Raw genomic sequence first — 21,488 nt, 5'->3', positions numbered from 1 at the left:
GTTGACTTGATATGTGAGGCATCTCTATTTGCCGAATTACAGACATAAGTGTGCCAGTATAGCCAATCGACAGCCACCTCAACCTATCTTAACCTATTGTGATAACAGTTTGTTGTAGCTAAGATATGTAAGCCACTTAATTGAATTGAAAACCTTGTAAATGATGTATGGTATTTCATTTCCTATTTATCCACATGCATGTGTATGTCATAAGTTATGTGCACATGTTTATATACATTTTCACATACATATATGGTCATAGTTTAGGCGTATGCGTTCTTATACTGGCGTTCTTATACTTATATGCGAGCAGGCGTGGGCGTGATACTACATCAAGAGTCATTGTCGTCAACTAAGGTCATGTGTTTTCCGATTTATTGCTGCTTTTATTTCATTTTACTAAATGAATCTTTGCTAAGCGATTGACGAGTGGTGACATTGAAGAGCGAAAATTTAAATTGAAGATAAGTTAACTAATAAATATAGACTTCTTTCGATTCCATTGCTAAAGTGGAAATGCAGTATGATGCGTTTCGAAATACCTACATATATGTTTAACATTTCGCTGCTGAATTTCTAACAAAATCCTAAGTTGCACGGGATTATGATAGGAACAAATTTTTCAACTTTTACTAACACTTTTTCTAGTGAAGAAGTGCTGAATACCCGATGAAACGATATGGGATCTATAAATTACTATTGTGAGGTATCTGACTAAGTACTGGACGAAACTAGGCAATATAGAAATATCCTAAATGTATCTAATGAGGTAGCATATTCGTGCCCAAATTACAATTTTATATTTTTGTTATTATAACCTCTGCTGAGTATGCGCTGAATACCTGCTGAATGCCGAGTGCGCTGTTTAAAGGTGTCAAGATAGCAAATTTATTAAATATTCCCATTTTTCCATATCTTAAAATGCTAAACAAGTTTACCAAATAGATTTTCTTTCAACATACTAAAAAAACCTTTAGAAATTGCAGTTGTGGTATATGATAAGAAATCATTGCTGCTGAATGTAATAGAACGCAGCTGAATTGTGCTTATTTATCTTGAGATGAAGCCAAAAACGAAAATTGTCTAATTCGAAGCAGGTATAGTTGTATTCACCGGGGGCTCTTTGCTCACGCGCGGAACCATATGGAATTATATATGGTTATAGTTATACATAGTTGTATTCAGCATGATTCAGCGATTCAGCAATGCGATTTTGAAAATGCCGTTTCAAACTTTAGTATTTCTGAATTGCAAGGTAAGGAAAGAGCTTACATTACGTACTGTAAGTAAAAAATATAAATAAAATAAAAATGTCATTCAGCTCTATTAAAGTGCATATTAAAGTAGGAGAAATTGTATTAAAAGTTCTAATTTTTTATTTCTTGTAAATAATTTAAACTTGAAACACTTATTTTAAAGTGTCACAGCTTAATATTGTAGATATCCCCTTTCCATTGAATAGCCTGTTACATGTCTATTTTTTAAGTACGGGTACTTCCATAGAACTTGTCATTGTTTCCATTTCCATAGCCCAATTGCTTTCTCTGTTTTGTATTTTCCTCTTAGCTAATTTTCTTACTTTAATTGTTACACGAAAATGTGTTTGCATATTAAAATTGGTATCATCAGCTCAGCTACCTAACTTAAACTTTGTTGCTACCAGCAGCTGTCATTACATTTCATTCACAACACACAGACAAATTTACATGCAAGTATGTGTACTGTTTTTTACAATATTTTATTTTATCTTTGCACCAGCAACCTACTTTCAACTCTTTGTGTACTGCTGTCATTCTAATCGGCTTTAACTGTTCTCTTGTTTTGCCTGCACGAATTGGCAGTCACGTTTTCGTTTGATTAGTCGCTTAATGTTGCCCTGCAACATGTTGCGAAATATATATGTATATATACACACATTACTATTCTGCAACATAGTAAGGAACTGCCTTGAAGTTTTCACAAATGTATGGACAAATGCGAACCGATTAATGTAGCTCATGTGTGGGCGTGGCTCACCTACTTATCTTTTTTTTTTAGTACTTTGAGAATTAGATATGTTAAACTTCACTTCTTCATTTTTATTCCTCTTATGGTAATAGTCTAGCCTTGCGTTTATTCACTTTTCAATCACCTCAAATGCTAAGTTGGGATTGACAAAAATCAATTTCTAATTCTAACTAAAATTTCTTTAGCCCCTTATATGAATTGAGGAAATGTGCATTGCAGTATCTAAATCTCAGCTTAGCAACATTGGGGATGTTCAAGGCAAGATGATACCCGATGGGCCCTTTTCGGCCGCCGTAGTCGAATGGGTTGGTGTGTGACTACCATTCGGAAGACGTGGCTTCGAATTTCAGTGAAACACCAAAATGAAGAAAAAGTTTCCTCGGAGCGTATTTCTGCCATGAAAAAGCTCCTCATAAAAAATATCTACCCTTCGGATTCGGATAAACCTTCTGCTCAAATATGAACGAGACGTTATCAATAAAATGGTCCGCGGATGACATATGGCAAAAATAAATTTTTTGTTGGATGGTAGGACTGTTATAAGTTTACATGGCAAATTTCAGCGTGATATGTCACATAGTTTGTTTTCTGTGCTACTGTAAACAAGTCAAGTTCGAGTGTGTTTTTCGAATTTAACGATGCAAATTCAAGTTGAACAAAGAATTTGTTTGAAATTTTGTTATTCCAAAAAAAATTTCGGCTTCAGACGCCTTAAAAATGTTGCAGACAACCTCTGCTCTGTCGCGTGCACGTGTTTTCTAGTGGTACAAATCGTTCAAAGAGGGCCGTACATCGGTTGAAAACTTGCCTCATGAACGTCTTCCAGCAACATCAGTAAACGACGAAAACATCGGAAACGTAAAGGAAATTGTGCTTGAAAATCGCACAAATCGCGAAATCGGTTAACGCTGAATATTATTTAGACGTTTTAAAGCGTTTGCGCGAGAACATTCGTCTTAAAAGGAAGGAATTGTGGGACAACAAGTCATGGTTCTTGCATCACGATAATGCACCAGCTCACACGTCACGTCTTGTTTGCGATTATTTGAACAAAAATAATGTTAATATCGTTCCGCAAGCACCGTATTCGCCTGATATGGCTCCATGTGACTTTTTCCTGTTTCCCAAGCTCAAGTTTCCACTCCGTGGAAAACATTTTGAGACAATTGAAGTCATAAAAGAGAATTCGAAGGAGGAACTGAAATCCATACCGAAATCGGCCTTCCAGAAATGCTATGATGATTGGAAAAAACGTTGGCATATGTGTATCGCCTCCAATGGTGATTACTTTGAAGGAGATAAAATAAAAATTGAACAATAATTAACCGTTTGTGTTTTATTAAATCAGTCTCGTTCATATTTGAGCAGAAGGTATATATATATATATTTCCTTTTTCTTTTTGTTTTGCATCGTTTCATTTAACTTTTTTGTTCATTTATGTTTTTATCTGTGCCTTGGTTGGTTTAATCCTAAGTTTTGCATTTATGTCCTTAACTCTCACTTTAACTGTAATTACTTTAAATGCAACTGTTTCTTAAAATTTATTTCTTAAGTCAATTTTATCTTTGTCTGTATCTTCCTCTTCCTCTTAATCTTCAATTTTATCTTTTTCTGTATCTTCTTCTATATATGTAACTGTATCTTTATCTATATATGTTTATCTTTATCTCCTATTCGCCTGTATGCTTAACTTTGTTTTTATCTATGCATTTATTTTTTCTCTTGATCGTTATCTTTATCCTTATCTTTGTATCTCTCCTTTATTCTTAATCCCCATGAGATATTATGCACTTGTCAACGTTTTTTCCAATCAACGAAGCACTTCAAAAAATCTTTTTTTATCTTGTTCAGCTCCTCCTTCGATGCCGTCTTTGCCAATCGATGCCAATCGTAGCGCAGCGTCGTCCTTTCATGGGCCTCTTCAGTTTCTTCAGAACAAGAAAAAGTTACAGGGGGTCAGATCTGGGGAATACGGTGGCTGTGGCATCATTAGTGTGTTGTTTTTGGCCAAAAAGTCGTGATGCAAGAGCCAATTTTTGTTCTTCCACAAATCCGGGCGTTTCTGCCAGATTGCTTAGCTCAAATTGTGCGTAACTTGCAGCTAATATTCCTTATTGACCGTTTTACCCTGTGGCAAGACTTCATGATGCACAACGCCCCTGCAATCGAAGAAACGGTAAGCAAAACTTTTACATTCGACCGAACTTGGCGCGCTTTTTTCGGTCTTGGTTCGTGCGACAGCTTCCATTGAGATGATTGAGCTTTGGTTCCACATCATAACCATAAACCCACGATTCGACACCAGTTATGACCCTCTGGAGCAAATTTTGGTCGTCGTGGACAAAGTCCAACATCTCATTAGCAATGTTCATGCGTTGCTGCTTTTTGTCTAAATTGAGCAGTTTTGATACGAATTTTGCGGCGACCCGTCTCATGTCCAAATCATTGAAAAAAATCGAATGGCACAAGCCAATCGATATGTCTAGATCCTCAGCAACTTCTCTAACGGTGATTCGACGATTGGTTTCATCAAGTTTTTCGTCTGTTGTTGAAGTGCTCGGGTGTGCGGCACGCTTTTCGTCGTTCACATCTTCTCGGCCTCCTCAGAACATTTTGTACCACCAATAAATGTTGCTTTGGTCCAAAGTAGCTTCTCCGTATGACACAGTCAACATTCGGAATGCACCCGCGCACTTAATTTCGTTTTCCACCCAAAATTTGATACAGGTTCTTTGATCCATATTTTTGAATAGGTAAAAATCGAAGACGAGCCGAGACACGTGCAAGCAAAGCAGCTACCAACAATTAGCTGAACTCGTCGGCATGAGTGAGAGACATGAGTACAAACATAACGCCGCAAAAAAATTGAAATTCGAATATACGTAAAACTCGAAATTCGAATATACGAAAATTCAAAATTAGCGATACTTTTGGAACACTCCTCGTATGCATATCTTTATCTTTATTTTGATCTGTCTCCCTTTCTATCCGTATACTTAACTATATTTTTTCTTTGAAGTAGTTTTTTTATTTATATTTATCTTTATCTTTATCATGAGTACCAACATAACGCCGCAAAAAAATCGAAATTCGAATATACGAAAATTCAAAATTAGCGATATTCTTTATTTTGATCTGTCTCCCTTTCTATCTAACTATATTATATACTAACTATACCTAACTATATTTTTTCTTTAAAGTAGTTGTTTTATTTATCTTTATCTTTATCTTCATATTTATATTTATCTATATTTGTCGTATTTATCTTAGTGTTATCTTTATCTTTATCATTCTCCTTATCCATATTTTTATCTTTATCTTTCTATATCTATCTTTATTTTCTCTTTTGTATCTCTCACTTTGTTGTTTTCTTTATATTTTTCTTTCTAAATTTATATTTACTCTATTTCTTTATTATTTCTCTTATATTTTATTTCCTTAAATTCATTTTCTTTTATTTTATTTTGTTTTATTTGTTTTTAAGTTTACTTTATTTTGCTTTTTAAATTTTACTTTATTTTTTTTCCACCTCATAGTTCATACGTTTCAAGTATTTTTTGTTGTCGTGTGTGCTTTCATTTTTTCATCTCTCGGTTGCATGTTTAGGTTTGTATTAAGCATTCGCCTTCGTTCAGCTTGTCACATGAATATTGAATAGTTTTGCTTTTGCACTTACGAGTACATACATATGCACACTTGATATGTCGCTCACATCGTTATGCACTCAACACTCAGCTTTTTGTGTTAATTGTAATCCCTTTCGTTTGCATTTTAACGCAATTAAGCGTTTTTGCTCAACCGATCGCTTGCCCGCCTCCAACAGGCCCTCATGTTGCGCACACAAGGCATGAAAAAAAACTACTAAATACAAATGCAACTACAAAATACACTTGCCTACATATACATGCATACAATTATAAATATTTTTTATATACGTTTGCATGCAAACAGAGATATTCATGTGCTGAAAATGTGTTAAAAGTATGGAGTTGAAAATGCGCGCCTCCTTTGTCTTGCCGCCTGGCTGCTTGCCTGCCTGCTTGCCACACTTGCCATCCATTGCGGACGCGTTGTGGCGCAGAAATCGCTATGAGTCATACAGCTTGGCACTGTACTAACAGCAATAGCAACAGCAACGAGCACAACCACATAGGCCTGTGACAGTGTTTGTGTTGAGGCTTGCGTGAATGGGAAAAAGTCGAGTATGGCACTTTTAGCACTATTGGTGGAGAACGCGGTTATACTTACATTTGCTATTGCTACTGGTGTGCCTTCTTGTATACTTTTTCCTTTTCATCTTTTTCTTCTGTTTCTTCTATTCCCCCTTTTTCTTCTTCTTGGCCCTCGTCCGTGTGTGGCACAAATGTCATTGTCCTTTTGTTGCGCGCAATATCACAATATCGACGCTAACAGTCATAGTGTCACAGAGCTCGCTTCGCGTGAACTATAAACAACCGCATGGTGAGATTTGCTTCCTATTCATATGGGGTACTTTTATATTTAACTTTTTATTTTTCTTAAAGTTTTCACGTAATTTCGCCATACACACGTATATACTAAGTACTTGCAAATATTATTCTAATGTAATTTTGTAAGCTTTTCTTCTGCTGCTTCTCACGCCAATTGTTGTTGTTTGGCCAGCAAATGTTGCCTGTTCGTCTTGCATGTCTTTTTTGACACTCAGTCTACTATTTAAGTATATGTTTTCATGGTTCTTTTTTTATACGTATGTATGTATATGCAAAACTACACACATTCGGCAGTTCCATTGAAAATGTTAATGACATCGCCTTTTATTTTATTTCAATATTTTATTAATTTTTTATAGCTCTTCTTTGGTGTTATTTTAGTAAGCAAACAGTTTTATACATTTTTATACTGCTTTTTTAACTGTTTAACGCATGCTTCTTTTTTGAGATACTACATACGAGGGTTGACTTTTACAATATATTTTGCGGAAATACAGTAAAATAATAGTGAGCATGCCTTTATTGTTTTTCAAAATACTCTCCTTGGAAGACAACACACTTCTGCTTAAATAACTCTGAAGTAGATATCTCCAAAACCAGCTGTTTAAAGGCTTCCACAGCTTATTCAGGCGTTGAAAAACGTTAACCTCGATTTTTATTTTTGATGTTCGGGAACAAAAAGAAATCATTTGCTGCCAAATCAGTGCTGTCAGACAGATGACCTATTAATTCGATCATTCGAGTGCTCAAAAACTCTCTTATGTGAGCTCATACGTGAGAGCTTGCTTTGTCTCGGTGAATGCTGATTTGTGTTCGGTGGCTGGTTTTCCTTAATGCTCCGAAAAATTCTGGCCATCAAATGGTTGTATACCACTCCGTATATACTGCTTTAAGTTTCTCTAGTAGTACAGTTGCGACATGACCAGATGTTGCAAAAAAAAACACAAGCGACCATTTGCTTTGAGGTGCTTCGTCCGTGCACAACTTTTGTTGGATTGAGTTCATCTTAGAACACCCATACTGCCGATTGCTGTTTTGTATCCAGTTCATTTGAAACGATCTAAGAATCGTCACCTGTTACGATGCCATATACGTGCTTTGAACTACCGTGGTTGAATTTCTACAACATTTATTTACACCAATCGACTCGAGTCCGTTTTTGGGTTGTTATCAAATTAGGCGGTATCCAATGAGAACCAATCTTCTTGTCGACCAAATGTTCATGCAATATTGAATGTATGTTGGTTCTACTAGCGCCCAAGAATGCCTCCATCTCGCGATATATCACATGACGATCTTGATCACCCCATGACTCAGATGAGGAACTGGCTGGTTCATTTCTTAAGAAAAGACTGTCACCAAAAGTTCATCCCAATAAAGTCATGATTTAATGCGCTGTATTGTATGTAGCACCGTCTTGCTGAATCCATTTCGCATTTAGATGGTTAATATTGTTTGGAAATCAAAACAGCGCGAACGGTTGACTATAGCCTTGACTCTATGATTAGTTACCAGTTAGTTAGAAATACCATCTAGCGATGAATCCGGCATGTAAGCCACATCGAACAGGGACTCTTTCAGAACAATGGGATCTCGAGAGTCTCGTAAGGATTTTTATCTATCTACGCTTATTCATTTACCCATTGCACGAAATGAATGAGTCTCATATCTAATTATGATTTTGCAGTAAAAATCCGATTCAACTTTTAGTTAATTTTCAGCCTATTCACTGAATTTACGCAGCAAACTATGGTGCAATTATTTCAATTTCTGTGCTAGTTGAATATTATACAGTTGTAAGATAAAATCTTATGCATCAAATAGCTGATGAGTCACGTGCGGAGTGGTGGCTGTTGTTGCGTTGTTCATTTGCAAAGACACTGTACATAAAGTGAGTATGCCATAACCTGCCATATACTGAGCGATGCGATCTATGTATTTCTTTTTTTTTACTAGTTTTGATTTTGGAAATAATCTTCCATATATTGCAATGGCTGTGTTCAGTTTGAGATGTAAATGCAAAATAAATAAAATCATGCCTTGCCACTGGAATTGGTGTTTATTTAAATTCGATTCTTGCTGAAAGTAGACGGTTATCAGATTTTAAGTAAACGGCGGAGTCTGCTAGTTTCATGTTTTTGATTAGCTATTTACTGTTATTTTATTAATCCCTATATATGCTTGCGAAAAATAACATCAAAATGAATTTTCTATATGGAAAGTCGAGTAACATAATTACAGCTTCCTCGTCTGTTCATACAAGCGGCTCTAGCGGCATCTGAAAGTATTCCTTAAAATCTTAACATTTATGAGTATGCCCATCACTAACATTTTCTGCTAAGATAACAGAAGTATGAAAAAGAGTTTACGAACTGTAATGAAAAACAAGTGCGCTTGGGAATGCTCGCATTTAAATGCGATATTTAACTGTAGTCAAGGATGGAAATAGGCTATAGATCTTCGGTAATGGTAATTTGAGTCATATATTGAACAGACATGCCAAAAATACATACATATGTATGTGTTAACTAGAACAGCTGGTTGCATAAATATCCGTGTTATACAGTCTTTTATTTGCTTTATAATCGATCGGCGTTTACTGTTTCATTCCATATATATTATTTCAAAAAGTTTCCTTATTTTTTATATTTGGTATAGTCTATAATTAATTTTAGGTTCATTAATGTCTATCAATCTATTCTTAACCTCTTCTCATACTTCATTTCGCGAAAGCTCTCTTTAAAGAAATTCACTACTTACTCTGCCTGTATTCGCATTCCAAGAATGCACCTATGAGAAAGACATTACGTCACACTGGTGCAGTTTCGTGTATGTAAGAAGAAAAAGCATTGCACAAACAACACACGTATAAAGTGCACAAGTGTGACGTCACACACTTAGCGATTTTGTAACACTCACTGAGAGTGAAATAGCAGCACGAGATAGGCGTTAAGTTTGTATTCTGTACATCATGCTCGCATTCAACTGGAGAATTTTCATTCCGTATGCCACTCAACTTCTTATGCTGTCGTAGTTCCAGTAGCGCACAAACACTTTCCTCTTTTGCGTTATCCGTTTCCTTATTCCTTTGACTTCTTTCTATGTACATAAGTAATCTTTCGCAGTTTCGTTTTAATTTTCAATTTCCATAATTGATATTATTTTTGTTTTGTGTTTTCATCCATTTCCACGTTGACCGCCTTTTGTAATTTATGTCTGTTAGTTACGTTTCTCCGTTAAATAATTCATATCATTATCGATTTTCCGCTGGATTGATAAATGTTTTGCTCATAACAAAATTCCTAATAATATTTCTACAATATTTTCTACAGGGGTAATTGTGCCGCCAATTTGACGAATATTTCCGCGCAATTAGTTGTTTTATTATAATAAAAGGAAATGATTTGTCTCCTCGTGGCTTGTTTCAAAACCTTTAATCAATAAATATATATTACCTTCGCTAAAATTCGACCGCAGACAGCTTTAAATATAATGGTACTGCAAATTAAATAAGTAAGAGGTTACCCACCAACATAGTGGCCAATATAAAAATTTGAACAGACGGTAAACGTGCATTTAGACAGCTTTAAACTTTCTAACCGGTTGACAAGAAATGGTATAAAAATATGCATTAAGTAACAAGCGATTGCCACAATCAAGTTGACCTGACTACCATTTTGGGGATCTCGAAATTATATATCTTGCACCAAAACTGAACCCTATGGCAAAGCTCCGTGTATATTTCTGCCATAAAAGAAAACAAATCAAAGGTTGCATTAAGCATCAGGTCCCGCCTTAACGTAAGCATTTTAACATTTTTATCGCTAATACTTTCTCCATCCCACGAATCCAAGGGTGATATAGATTACCAGTCTTCGCCTTCAGCTATGGTGAAAAAGGAAATTGACCGAGTAACTTCAGCTGCCACGTTATCTGGTGCCCGACAGCAGGATTCTGACCACTCATTTCATTCGTATTCACACACTCGTCCAATCAGTCGGTGTTCAGACGGCAACAAAGCAACATGAACGACACCTATGTTGATTTTTTCGTATATCGCAAACACAATCTCAGTTTTTTCGTAAACAAATCGCTATCATGGCCCCGTCAGCTGATTCTTTCAAATTCGCTGCGAGCCAGTTAACGATCTGATATTGGCCACACCTTCTGAATTTTGTTTCACCATGAGATAACCTTATAATATCACATTTCGTCCACCATTTTCCCTTTCCACACTTCCTGTTATTAAATTTAGATCAATTAAAATTGACATTCACGTCTGAGTGCTTGTTTCCGCTTAAACAATTTTTGGGGCTACTCACATACATTTTGTGGAAATAACAAATGCTAAAGAAAAACTACTCGGTGACCGCGATGGTCTCATCTGCTGTCATTTTTATTGTAGTTGTATGTATCAAGTTGCGCTTTTTGTTGCTGTGGTAGCGTAATAAACATTCCCGTAAATGTTTCGGGAATGGCGCTGAAGTCGCAGTCTTTGATTGGCCACCGTCAGAACGGTTTTTATCATTTCTTTTGCTTAGTCAACCGGTACATCTCTCAAAAGACTTTTGAGTTGTTAAATTAATAGCGTGAACACTGCAGCTATGCTTTGTTTCACGGACTCCCGCTATGAGCAGGACTATTTCCGAGAGTCACCAGGGCCGAGCAAAAGGCAAATTCAACAAAGGGTAGTTAGCCGCAGAATATTGCTGTGCGCTAGAAGGCCCCGAGCATAACAAAGCTCAAATAAATAAAGCCCCAAACGAGCTTACTCTGAGCTCAGTGTATACTCTCATTGGACTCGGTTCGCTCACTCTGCCTAAGCTACTCACGTAGGTACTGAGATTTGAAATTGTTAAATTTGTTTAACTATGTTTTACCCAAGACGCATTTATTAAAGGTGGTGGCACTAGACCAACAACAATGTTTTGTACGTTTGATTGGCAAAGTAGAAAACAAAGAATGAATTCGCTTTGTTTCATTCTGGGCTGACAGCCACATGGACACGGCGAAAGAAAAAACAAACAAATCAGTTGATTTACCGATACCACCTTTAACAGATTCGCCTTGGTTTTATCTCACAATTTGTTGAATCTTTTGTAAAAAATTTCAGAGCCGAAATTCTGCGCCGCAAACTCACTTTTCAACTCCCTCAAAATCGTTTTGGATTTTAACATTAACGCCAGTAGTTGTACTTCAAATTTGAATACAAAACAAAAAAATAAATTCAATCGTAATGTACTGTTTCCAATTCGGCTCGTGCTTAAATCAAAAATATCCGTTTGGTGGAAAAATCAAAAACACATTTTTTTTAGCATTTGAAATTCTATTTTAACTCCATGACGCGCCAATGGAAGTTTGGGAAGAGAATTAGTACGTATAAAAAGCGTAATAAGTAAGATAACCACCAAATTTTATATTGATAAACCACCATGCCACTGTTGTTTTTGCTTTGGGTTTTAAGAATAAAGCAACATAAAAGTGAGAGTGTACGAAAGTGAACTTTAAAAGAAAGAAAAATAAAAACATTTTGAACGTTCGAATAAAACAAAAAGTAATAAAATTTTAATATAAAAATCAATGTCTTGTAATTGTGTGTTGTTGTTACTCGTTCATTAACACATGACGTCAAAATTCATAAAAAGTCTCAAGAGATACTTGTAGGTTTCGTGTTGCAAAATCTTTTGCACAGAGTACAAAAACAATAAAGAATCATTTCGTTTTGTTTTAAAACGCCAGCAAATAAAAAATAAAAATAAACCGCGCGTGAAAGCAGTTCGCGTGCAATACCAAAAAAAATTTCCCTCCACCTAAAAGCTTCTTGTTTGTAGACTGCAAGTGGTGCAGTCTGTAAGCTGGAAGCAATGCAAATATATCGTCAATAAATATTTATAAAATTTTTGAAAAATTTGCGTATAATTTTTGTAGTAGGTGATTGCCTTGCGCTGCACATACAAATGTTCATAGCAGTGAAATAACGCTTGTTAATAGTTGTTTTAATGTTTATTTTTTCTATTTTCTTGCAGTGGTGGTGGAACACAGACTGCTGGAACATCAGGTGCCGGCGGTGGTGGCGGCGGCGGAGGTGGTGGAGGCGGAGGAACTCGAAACACAACCAGTTCGGGCAACATGTATGCCACCCGCCAAACTGTAGGCGCCTCAACGGGGGTACTTATGGTCGGACCAAATTTTCGTGTTGGTAAAAAAATTGGCTGTGGTAATTTCGGAGAACTGCGTTTAGGTGAGTGTTACAAATAAAAAAAAAATTTATTATTGATTAACTCTTCAATGTTTCCGCAAACTCGAAACAGATTAGACAAATAAATATAAATATTTATTCATGCGCTGAATTCAAATGTGTGTCTACTTCTTAACTGGCGTAATAACTGCTTTAGCGCTTTTAGCCGAGTCTAACAAAGTGCGCCAGTCGTTTCTTTTTCATGCCAACCAGCGTCAGTTGGAGGCACCAACTCCTTCATCACCTGATCTTTCCAATGCGGAGGCGCTGTATCTTTATTCGCTGCTCTATATCTGTCGCCGTAAAGGTCATACAGCTCATCAACTCTATCGCCTACGATATTTGCTGTCGCCAAAGCGCAGAAGTCCAAAAATCTTGCGCAGAATCTTTTCTCTCAAACACTCCAAGAGGACTCCAGAGGACTTTACTACTCAATTGCTCACTTAGTCCAAAATAGCATTTGTTGAGAGATTCTCTGTTGGCATTCAAGGTTGGCATTATTATCGGTATTAATGTTTGCTCCTATAGTAAATGAACGCAGTCTCATTCAAAATCATAACTATCAAAAGTGGCATTGGTGCCGTTACGCGCGTGCGTCGACTGTTTGTTAGATGACAAGAGCTAATTCGTCTTGTCCTCTTTCAACATCGGACCCATTCGCTTTGTTTCTTTATTAAGGCCGATGATGTAAATGTCATCAGAATACGCCAGTTATTGAACGCTCTTATAAAATATGTTGCCTGAGCAATGAAGTTCTGCGGCTCGCACGATCTTTTCCAGCATCAGTTTAAAGAAGGATACCAAATTCAGACATCGCGCCATATATGGCGTTAAACCATACAAATATGGGTTCAGGTTGATTAATTCAAAAATCCATTAACTATATTTTTTGCAGTCAATATATGCGAGCGAGAATGGAGAGTAAAATTTCAAGGCCTGGCAACGTTTTGGGCATTTTCGTTCTGCGAGAGAGGAAAAAGATATAACATGGAGAAAAGAGAGAGAGAGAGCTATACCTTAGATATATCTTAGATACACTTTAGGCTATTTTTCCTGAGTTTTTCCTTGTGGTTGCTAATTTCTAATAAGAAATTACACTGCCTACTTTTTGGAGCTTGTTTGTTGGTGCAAACTTGTGGGAAATATATTTTTGATGCCTACTTCTTAGCGTTATATTTCCTTGGTGCCTACTGTTTGGGGCGTTTTTTGGTCCCAATTATTTTGGGTTTTTTTTGGTGCCTACTTTTTGACGCTTATTTCCGTTTCCTGGCTAGTGCTTCCTTGGTGCCTACTGTTTGGGGCGTTTTTTGGTCCCAATTTTTTGGCTTTTTTTGTTTTGGTGCCTACTTTTTGACGCTTATTTCCGGTTCCTGGCTAGTGCTTCCTTGGTGCCTACTGTTTGGGGCGTTTTTTGGTCCCAATTTTTTGACTTTTTTTTTTTGGTGCCTACTTTTGACGCTTATTTCCGGTTCCTGGCTAGTGCTTCCTTGGTGCCTACTGTTTGGGGCGTTTGTTGGTCCCAATTTTTTTGGCTTTTTTTAGTGTCTACTTTTTGGCGCTTAGTTTCCTGGCTAGAGCTTGTGCGTACTATTAAGTGCTATCCATTTCGGCGTCGGATTTATTGGTATTGCCTTGTGGTAATTTGTGCCGTTGCTGCGGTACTGGAATCGCTGTGTTCGTGCGGGTGAAAAATGCTCGGAGTAGTGCGCGTTGTTGCCACGGTTTGTGTCCGGCGTTTACCTACACCGGTCGACCCTTCTCCGTTTTTTGTAAATTTTGTAAATTTATATAGATATATATTATTTCTCTCTCTCTCATTCTCTCTCGGGTCTCTCCCTCTTTCTTTGTCTGCCTTGAAAGTTTCACTTCTGTTAGGTGTACTACGCTACACGCACTTTTTATTCGCTACTTTTTGCCGAAAATGTATATTTTCGGGTTTTCGAGGTTGCTGTTTAAGTATCGAAATTCAGTTCACTTTCCAATTTAAATTAGAATCCATAAAGTTAGGTCGGTCAAAAAGGCAACACAAAAACAAATTTTCAAAATTACCACCAGAGTTTCACTGAATCATTTCATCTGAAACATTTTGAAAATATATTTGATTTACCATTTTGAATTTGATTTACATATGAACTCTACAGACAAAGTCATTACGTATGTCAAATAAAAGTTTCATTTGAAAGTTATTCAGTGGTTTCAGTCTAAAAACAAGTGTTTCGAATGCTTAGTTTTTTTATATGGAAAAAATGTACAGGGCCGTCAAGTAAAAAAACAAAGAAAAAAAAAAACAAAATTATCAAAAATCAACCTGATTTCTGAGTCACTTTCAACTTGTAACAAAATTCAATAGGCTATAAAACTGCATAGAAGCACGTTTTCTAAAAATTCTGCTTAAAAATTTTGAAATTGCCATTTCTTATTTTTAATGTTGTACAAAGTTTGAAACTTTAAGTGCTATGGTTTTTGTTGTAGTATAGGCTATATTTTTATAAAAAAATAAAAAAATGAAATAAATAGAAAAAACGCGCTGCTATTATTGTGAACACAACTGTATACAGTAGTTTACGGCCTACTGTTTTGTACACGTGTAAGCCACTCGAAAAGAATCGAAATATTTAAATATATACATACATACATACACGTATACAGCTTATTGACAGGAAATTAGCACTTAATTTAAATTGACAGTTGAGCGTAGCGCGTGGTGGTACAAGATTATGCCATTACTTTATTTTGATACTAATTACTGATCTGGATTATATGTGTGAATGTGTATATAAACATACAGATGTCAACTATAGCCCATAATTGCTGGTTTAAAAATAAACGAATATTGCAATAATACCCCAGTGTGGTAGCTGATTAGTTGGCCGTTGGGCTAACTGTTGCCGGCCTGTTTATTCACGCGCCCCCTGTCTACTTGTATTGCGAGACTGAAAGTCTGCGTTGGTCTGTTGGCTCCTCAAGTTGGTTGATTGCTTGACAGACGTTGATATTCGCCTTTTAATTTAGTTCAATAAAATATGCTTTATTAATTCTAGGCAATATGTAAACGTGAAAAAAGAAGAAGTTTTGAATCTTGTATGTGAAGGATTGAGATGCAAATGAGCTACTTGAAAGCTCTAACGAAGGGTGAGAGAGACCACAATGATAGAATTTCAAGGAAAAATACAACGAAGCCCTACAGTCAAGCCAATACCGCTGGTTCTTGGTTAGTATTTATGTTAGGAGTTCATCTGTCAATAACATCAAAGAGAACCTTGAAGAAAGTTCTATAGTAAAATCAAGAGGAACTCTGAAGGCAATCGATTACGGACGATTATCTCGAGAAGTTCGATAAATGGAACTGAGTCTAATATTGCCGACTAATGCCGGGCATCTTCTAGAGTGCACTGGGTATCCAATCATAGCTTCTGCCGGTTTGAAGACTTCATGTATCTTGGACAGCTCGCTAAGGAAAATTATTATTATTATTATTAAATTAATTTTCCGTCGAACTGCAAGCTGCAAAATACTATTCTTTACTAGCATCTAAAATTAATATTATATTATGTTTTAACGAACGTAGTTCATATTCTAAACCAGAAGCAAAGATAGGTAAAGGGGCGCAGAATTTCACATATGAAAGGCCTCCTATCCATAAACCTTATCTCCAAACTTACCTTACTTCTTAAGACAACATTTAAATATAGGTAGTATTTAACAGGTTATTGGGTGGGTTTCTCCGAAGTTCTTAGAAAAGGAGGAGTGGGCTTCAGCTACAAGTAGGAGGAAGCGATAACCAGTAGCATTTAAAAGTTTGTAACCATTACATTGCGTTGTTTATTTATCCTCCAAACGCCACCTGTCACCTGTCAATACGAGTACAATGAATTACCACTAGTCTTGTTCCGATACTACCTTTTCCTAAATTTCTGTACTCGTTGAATGTATCGAAAACGGCATCAATGCTAGAAAATTATCGGAGAAAAGTGCTCGATGCTTACTTAATAGGACTATGAATAAGTTCGTGCGGTTTTTTTCCGAAATTTGAAACTTTATTGACGTAAAATGGTTACAAATTTAATATTCAAAATATTGTCCATCGCTTACTACTACTTTTTCCCATCTTTCTGGCAATTCACGGATTCCCTTTGTGAAAAATTCGGTCGGTTTTGCCGCAATCCACGAATCGATCCATTTTTTGACTTCATCGTAATTACGGAAGTGCTGGTCAGCCAGGCCATGTTGCATCGATCGGAAGAGATAGTAATCGGATGGCGCAAGGTCTGGACTATACGGCGGGTGGGGTAGGACATCCCATTTGAGCGTTTCTAAGTATGTTTTGACCACTTGTGCAACATGTGGCCGAGCATTGTCATGTTGCAAAATAACTTTGTCGTGTCTATCGGCGTATTGCGGCCGTTTTTCTCGCAGTGCTCGGCTCAAACGCATCAATTGTCGTCGGTAGACATCCCCCGTAATCGTTTCATTCGGTTTCAGTAGCTCATAATACACAACACCCAGCTGGTCCCACCAGATACACAGCATAACCTTCAGGCCATGAATATTCTGCGCCGACGTCGATGTTGAAGCATGGCCAGGGTATCCATACGTTGCCCGACGTTTTGGATTGTCGTAATGGACCCACTTTTCATCGCCAGTCACAATTCGATGCAAAAAACCCTTTCTTTTGTGCCGTTGAAGCAGTTGTTCGCATGCCATAAAACGGCGTTCAACGTCTCTTGGCTTCAATTCATACGGCACCCAATGGCCTACCTTTCGGATCATTCCCATGGCTTTTAAACGTTTGGAAATGGTTGATTGATCAACTCCCAAAGTTTTTGCAACCTCTTCTTGCGTTTGAGCCGGATCTTGATCGAGCAATTCCTCCAATTCGGTATCCATGAACTTTGGCGGCGCACCCTCGCGTTCTTCGTCTTCCAAGCCAAAATCACCACTTTTAAAGCGTGCAAACCACTTCTGGCACGTTCGCTCAGATAGAGCATGCTCACCATAAACTTCCACCAAGATACGATGACTTTCGGCTGCTTTTTTCTTCATATTAAAATAATGAAGAAGAATTCCCCGCAAAAACACATTATTTGGCACGAAATTCGACATTTTCAAGTGTGGTAAAAATATTGTTGTTTACGCTTCAAATAAAAAACTTATACTGACGTTTGTGCCTTACGACAGTAGCTCTCCAATGAATGTTTGGAAATGTGGATCGATGGAATAATAATCAAGTTACGCCATCTGTTGTAAAACCGAAACGAACTTATTCATAGTCCTATTATATCGGACACATTCTAAACTCCACACAGAGATCTTTTTTTGCCCAAGAACGAGATCTCGGTGGTGCACTCAGAAAGCATAAGCCATCGTAATATCATCCATCGACTCTTAACTGCTTGCAGTGTTAAGAGCTTCAGCCTTAAAAATACTTTAATCTTTTGAACTGCTTCAAGGGTCCCTGAAGTGAATACGATTGAATCGAGAGACCGAAGTTGTAACTATAGCAAACATTCTATGTACGAAACTCTGTTTGAGCGAGTCGTTTTTCCAGTTCCGATGTACTGGTGTTTTCAAACAACTACAGCATAATTTAAGTATTTTCAGATTAAAAATCATTACATTGATGAGAGTACCGCGAACTCAATACCCACATGAGTGGGCGCACACTTACCGTCAGTCACCGTTTGTCCGTCCAAAAGAGGTGTCCACTCAAAAAAGGGTAACTTCTTCCGATACATAAGATTTGGTATAGAAAAAATATCCGTTCAAAAGAGGTGTCCGTTAGGAGAGGTTACACTGTAATTGCGAGAAGTTCTCGAGTACAAACAATACTCAGTGCTTTGACTTGTATCGGAACAACATTATTTGCAACCGGCTCCTTGTCACCATCAATGAACAGCTCCAGCTCAGTCGGTCTACTATGCATCCATACATCTCAATTCTACTCATCAAACAAATGCTCATTGACATATTTTAGTGGTAATCCACTCACGTTTCCATTCACCGTGGCTATATTGATTTTCGCAATCAGCGAATCCCTTGTCTAATTACTTTTGTACAAACTGATTCATGCGCTAGTTATTAGATACTTGAAACGAAATGTATGTATGTGCATATGTGCAACAACATGTGGTTAATTGTAAGTGCATGTGCACATTTGTAGTTATTTCAGTCAGCTACATATTTGCCCACAAGGCTATTTTTTACCTTATTTTTAGCCCTGCGATTAGTGTCAGTGCCGATGGCGTTAAAAAATCGACGTAGTCCTTAGGGATATTTTATAAATTCTATTTTATTATTATTATGCGTGAGAGTATTGAAGGGTTTGGTTGTCAGTTTTAGAATGCAAAATATTGCAGAGACAAAAAAATTGTTTTTCGTAAATTTAGTTTTTATATCAGATAAAAAATATGAAAAATATTAAGTAATTCGTTATTGTGTACTGAATACGTGGCTTCGAAAATCCTTTGTTCGCTTTTGTTGCTAATACGAGCACTAAACATAATTAAAAATATTAGTTTGGGGGAAAAATAAATCCATTATTTTCTCAATAGATGTAGTGATCGAAATCATGTCAAGTATCGATCAAACAGTTTAAAGTTTATGGTCGTTGTCAAAGGGAACATTTCACAGTAAACAATTCGTTTGCTGTTGTTTTTTTTTTGTTCCTTTCAATTGTGAGTTACAGGGTGTTAGCAATGGAAGTCAACAAAGAGAAAATTCGGTGCATTTTAGAGTTTTTCTTTGATAAAGGCGAAAATATAAGGTTGCCAAAAAAGTCTTGCGGTATTTTTATTGAATTTTCAATTGTTCATAAAATTGGTTATAATAATGCGATAAGCTAGGCCGCTGAAATTGTGAATGGGTTTATGGTGCCGATACTGTAAAAGATAATTACGTACAATTTTGGTCTCGTCGATTCCGTTCAGGCATTTTTGATGTTAAGGGGTAACACCACTGTACACGCGTAAAATAAACACGATTTTTAAAGAATTTTTTTGTATAGAAGGAAAAGGAAAACAATCACTCTGATTTGGGAAGTTATTAGTTATATACTGAAATACAAAACTACAAAGTTTGATCGAAAAATTTTACAAAATGGCGGCATTGGAGACATTTTTGTAATGTGGTTTCTCTTGAAGGAGCTCCGCGGCACGCAGCACAGGGTGCAAATTTTAATCTGGAACAAAGAAACATTTTTTTTCTTAATCTAGATAAGAATAGCTAGAGAAACACGTAGGGGATTTAAAAAATATTTATTTTTGTGGAATTAGCAAGCAATTGAAGGAAAAAACTCTATTTTGGACTAAAAAAAATCCCCTACGCTCTTCTCTTAAGAAGGTTATTATACAGACGTAGTGAAAAACCTGATTAAAAATATTTAAAATTGTTTGAGTTATGCTGCGTGCCAATTTCAGAAAACGTGTTTTGAGAAAAACGCGTTTAAAGTTTGGAAATTTGGAGAAGTCGTTAGGTAGCAGTCACTAACGCTTGGTTAAAAGCTTAAAATATTTATGAAATAAACTTCGGTAACGTATAAAACTTTTTGTTCTGTATTTTAAAAGGTTCAAAGAATTTTTTAAGCTTATAAAAAAAAATCAATTTTTTGAAATTTCTACAGTGGTGTTACCCCTTAAAGAAAATGTCGATAATGTAGAAAATGTCGCTAAAATCACTGAATGAATCGAAGTTGATCGGCATTTTAGTAGTCGTAGCATCGCCTAGAAGCTAAAAATCGACCATAAAACAGTTTTAAACCCTTTGCTCAAAAATTTTACGCAAAAATAATGGATTTCCCCAAACAAATAAAATAGAATGCAAGCTATCTATTTTCCACACATCGATTCGAAAATGTTTTAACCTCAAACGCAAATAAGCAAGTTTTAAAATAATATTTTCTGGCTTAATAATGGGGAAATATGAGATCATTGGTGGTTGAAAACGATTTTATTTTACGATATTCACATTGATGAACAGTACACTTTTACATTCGTTTAAACCAATTTTCGAAAGACTTTGTCCAGTCGCGTGTTTTCAAGGTCTTTCTTTTTACTTGTGTGCGATTCACGCGCAACACACCTTTTTTAGAAAAAAGTGATCATGCAAAATCTGACTGATAGTCGTCATACTAATTCCCATACTAATTCTCACCGTACGTGACAAAGATCATAGAATGCCAACCCTTTGAAAAAAGATAACAATAAGTTTTTCCACGCGGCATAGTTGCTGTGCGGTCATGGACTCTCACCACGTTTTTAGTGCATATCAAAGAGAACTCTGGTACATGCATTAGCTGCCTCCGAGGTGACGTCGTTTGATTGTAAAGGTTTACTAGCAGCTTAGCTGTCAGAGTAAATCGATTAGGCTGTTCAGTAGGGGTAAAGTCTGTAAGAGAAAGAGCGACGACCTCTTTTATTGCCGTGTATTCAGCCTACAACACTAGTAGTGACTAAATAGATGAAGGATGAAGGCTTAAAGTTTTGGGCAGAGTGTTGCAGTGAATCCCACTACTTTTCTTGACGTTTAGATTACAGCCAGCTGTAAATATAGTCGTGGCTCCTGAAAGTAGTTGTGTCCCGTGATTGTATTTCTATTCGTTCCGCTCTTAAATTCTTGCAGAAACTTAGTTGTCAAAACAGAATCTCAGATACCAGAATAGCATCTATGGTTTTTAGGTGACCGGCCGCCGTAGCCGAATGGGTTAGTGCTGATTAGCATTCGGAATTCAGAGAAAACGTAGTAGGTTCGAATCTCGGTGAAACACCAAAATGAAGAA

The 21,488-nt window shown here is 36.6% G+C and overlaps 1 protein-coding gene across 17 annotated transcripts in view; it reads left to right on the top strand.

Moving 5' to 3' along the window:
• Positions 1 to 21,488, top strand: part of LOC128869426 (casein kinase I) — a 135,137-nt gene that overhangs the window by 34,326 nt on the left and 79,323 nt on the right. For 3 of the 17 annotated variants that reach the window (XR_008455313.1, XM_054112032.1, XM_054112060.1), the window contains exons 1-2: positions 11,699 to 11,850; positions 12,504 to 12,718. Coding sequence is in view for 16 of the 17 variants with exons in the window: in XM_054112032.1 (XP_053968007.1) it covers positions 11,828 to 11,850; positions 12,504 to 12,718 (238 nt within the window). In the remaining variant the exon portion in view is untranslated. Of the gene's footprint in view, positions 1 to 11,696; positions 11,851 to 12,503; positions 12,719 to 21,488 lie in introns of those variants that run through there. The other 14 variants (XM_054111988.1, XM_054111984.1, XM_054111996.1 and 11 more) reach the window with 7 other exon arrangements.

The sequence above is a fragment of the Anastrepha ludens genome, chromosome 2, assembly GCF_028408465.1.
Source record: "Anastrepha ludens isolate Willacy chromosome 2, idAnaLude1.1, whole genome shotgun sequence".
NCBI lineage: Eukaryota > Metazoa > Arthropoda > Insecta > Diptera > Tephritidae > Anastrepha > Anastrepha ludens.
The sequence above is the reverse complement of the archived record's forward strand: the minus strand, read 5'-3'. Positions and strand labels throughout refer to the sequence as shown.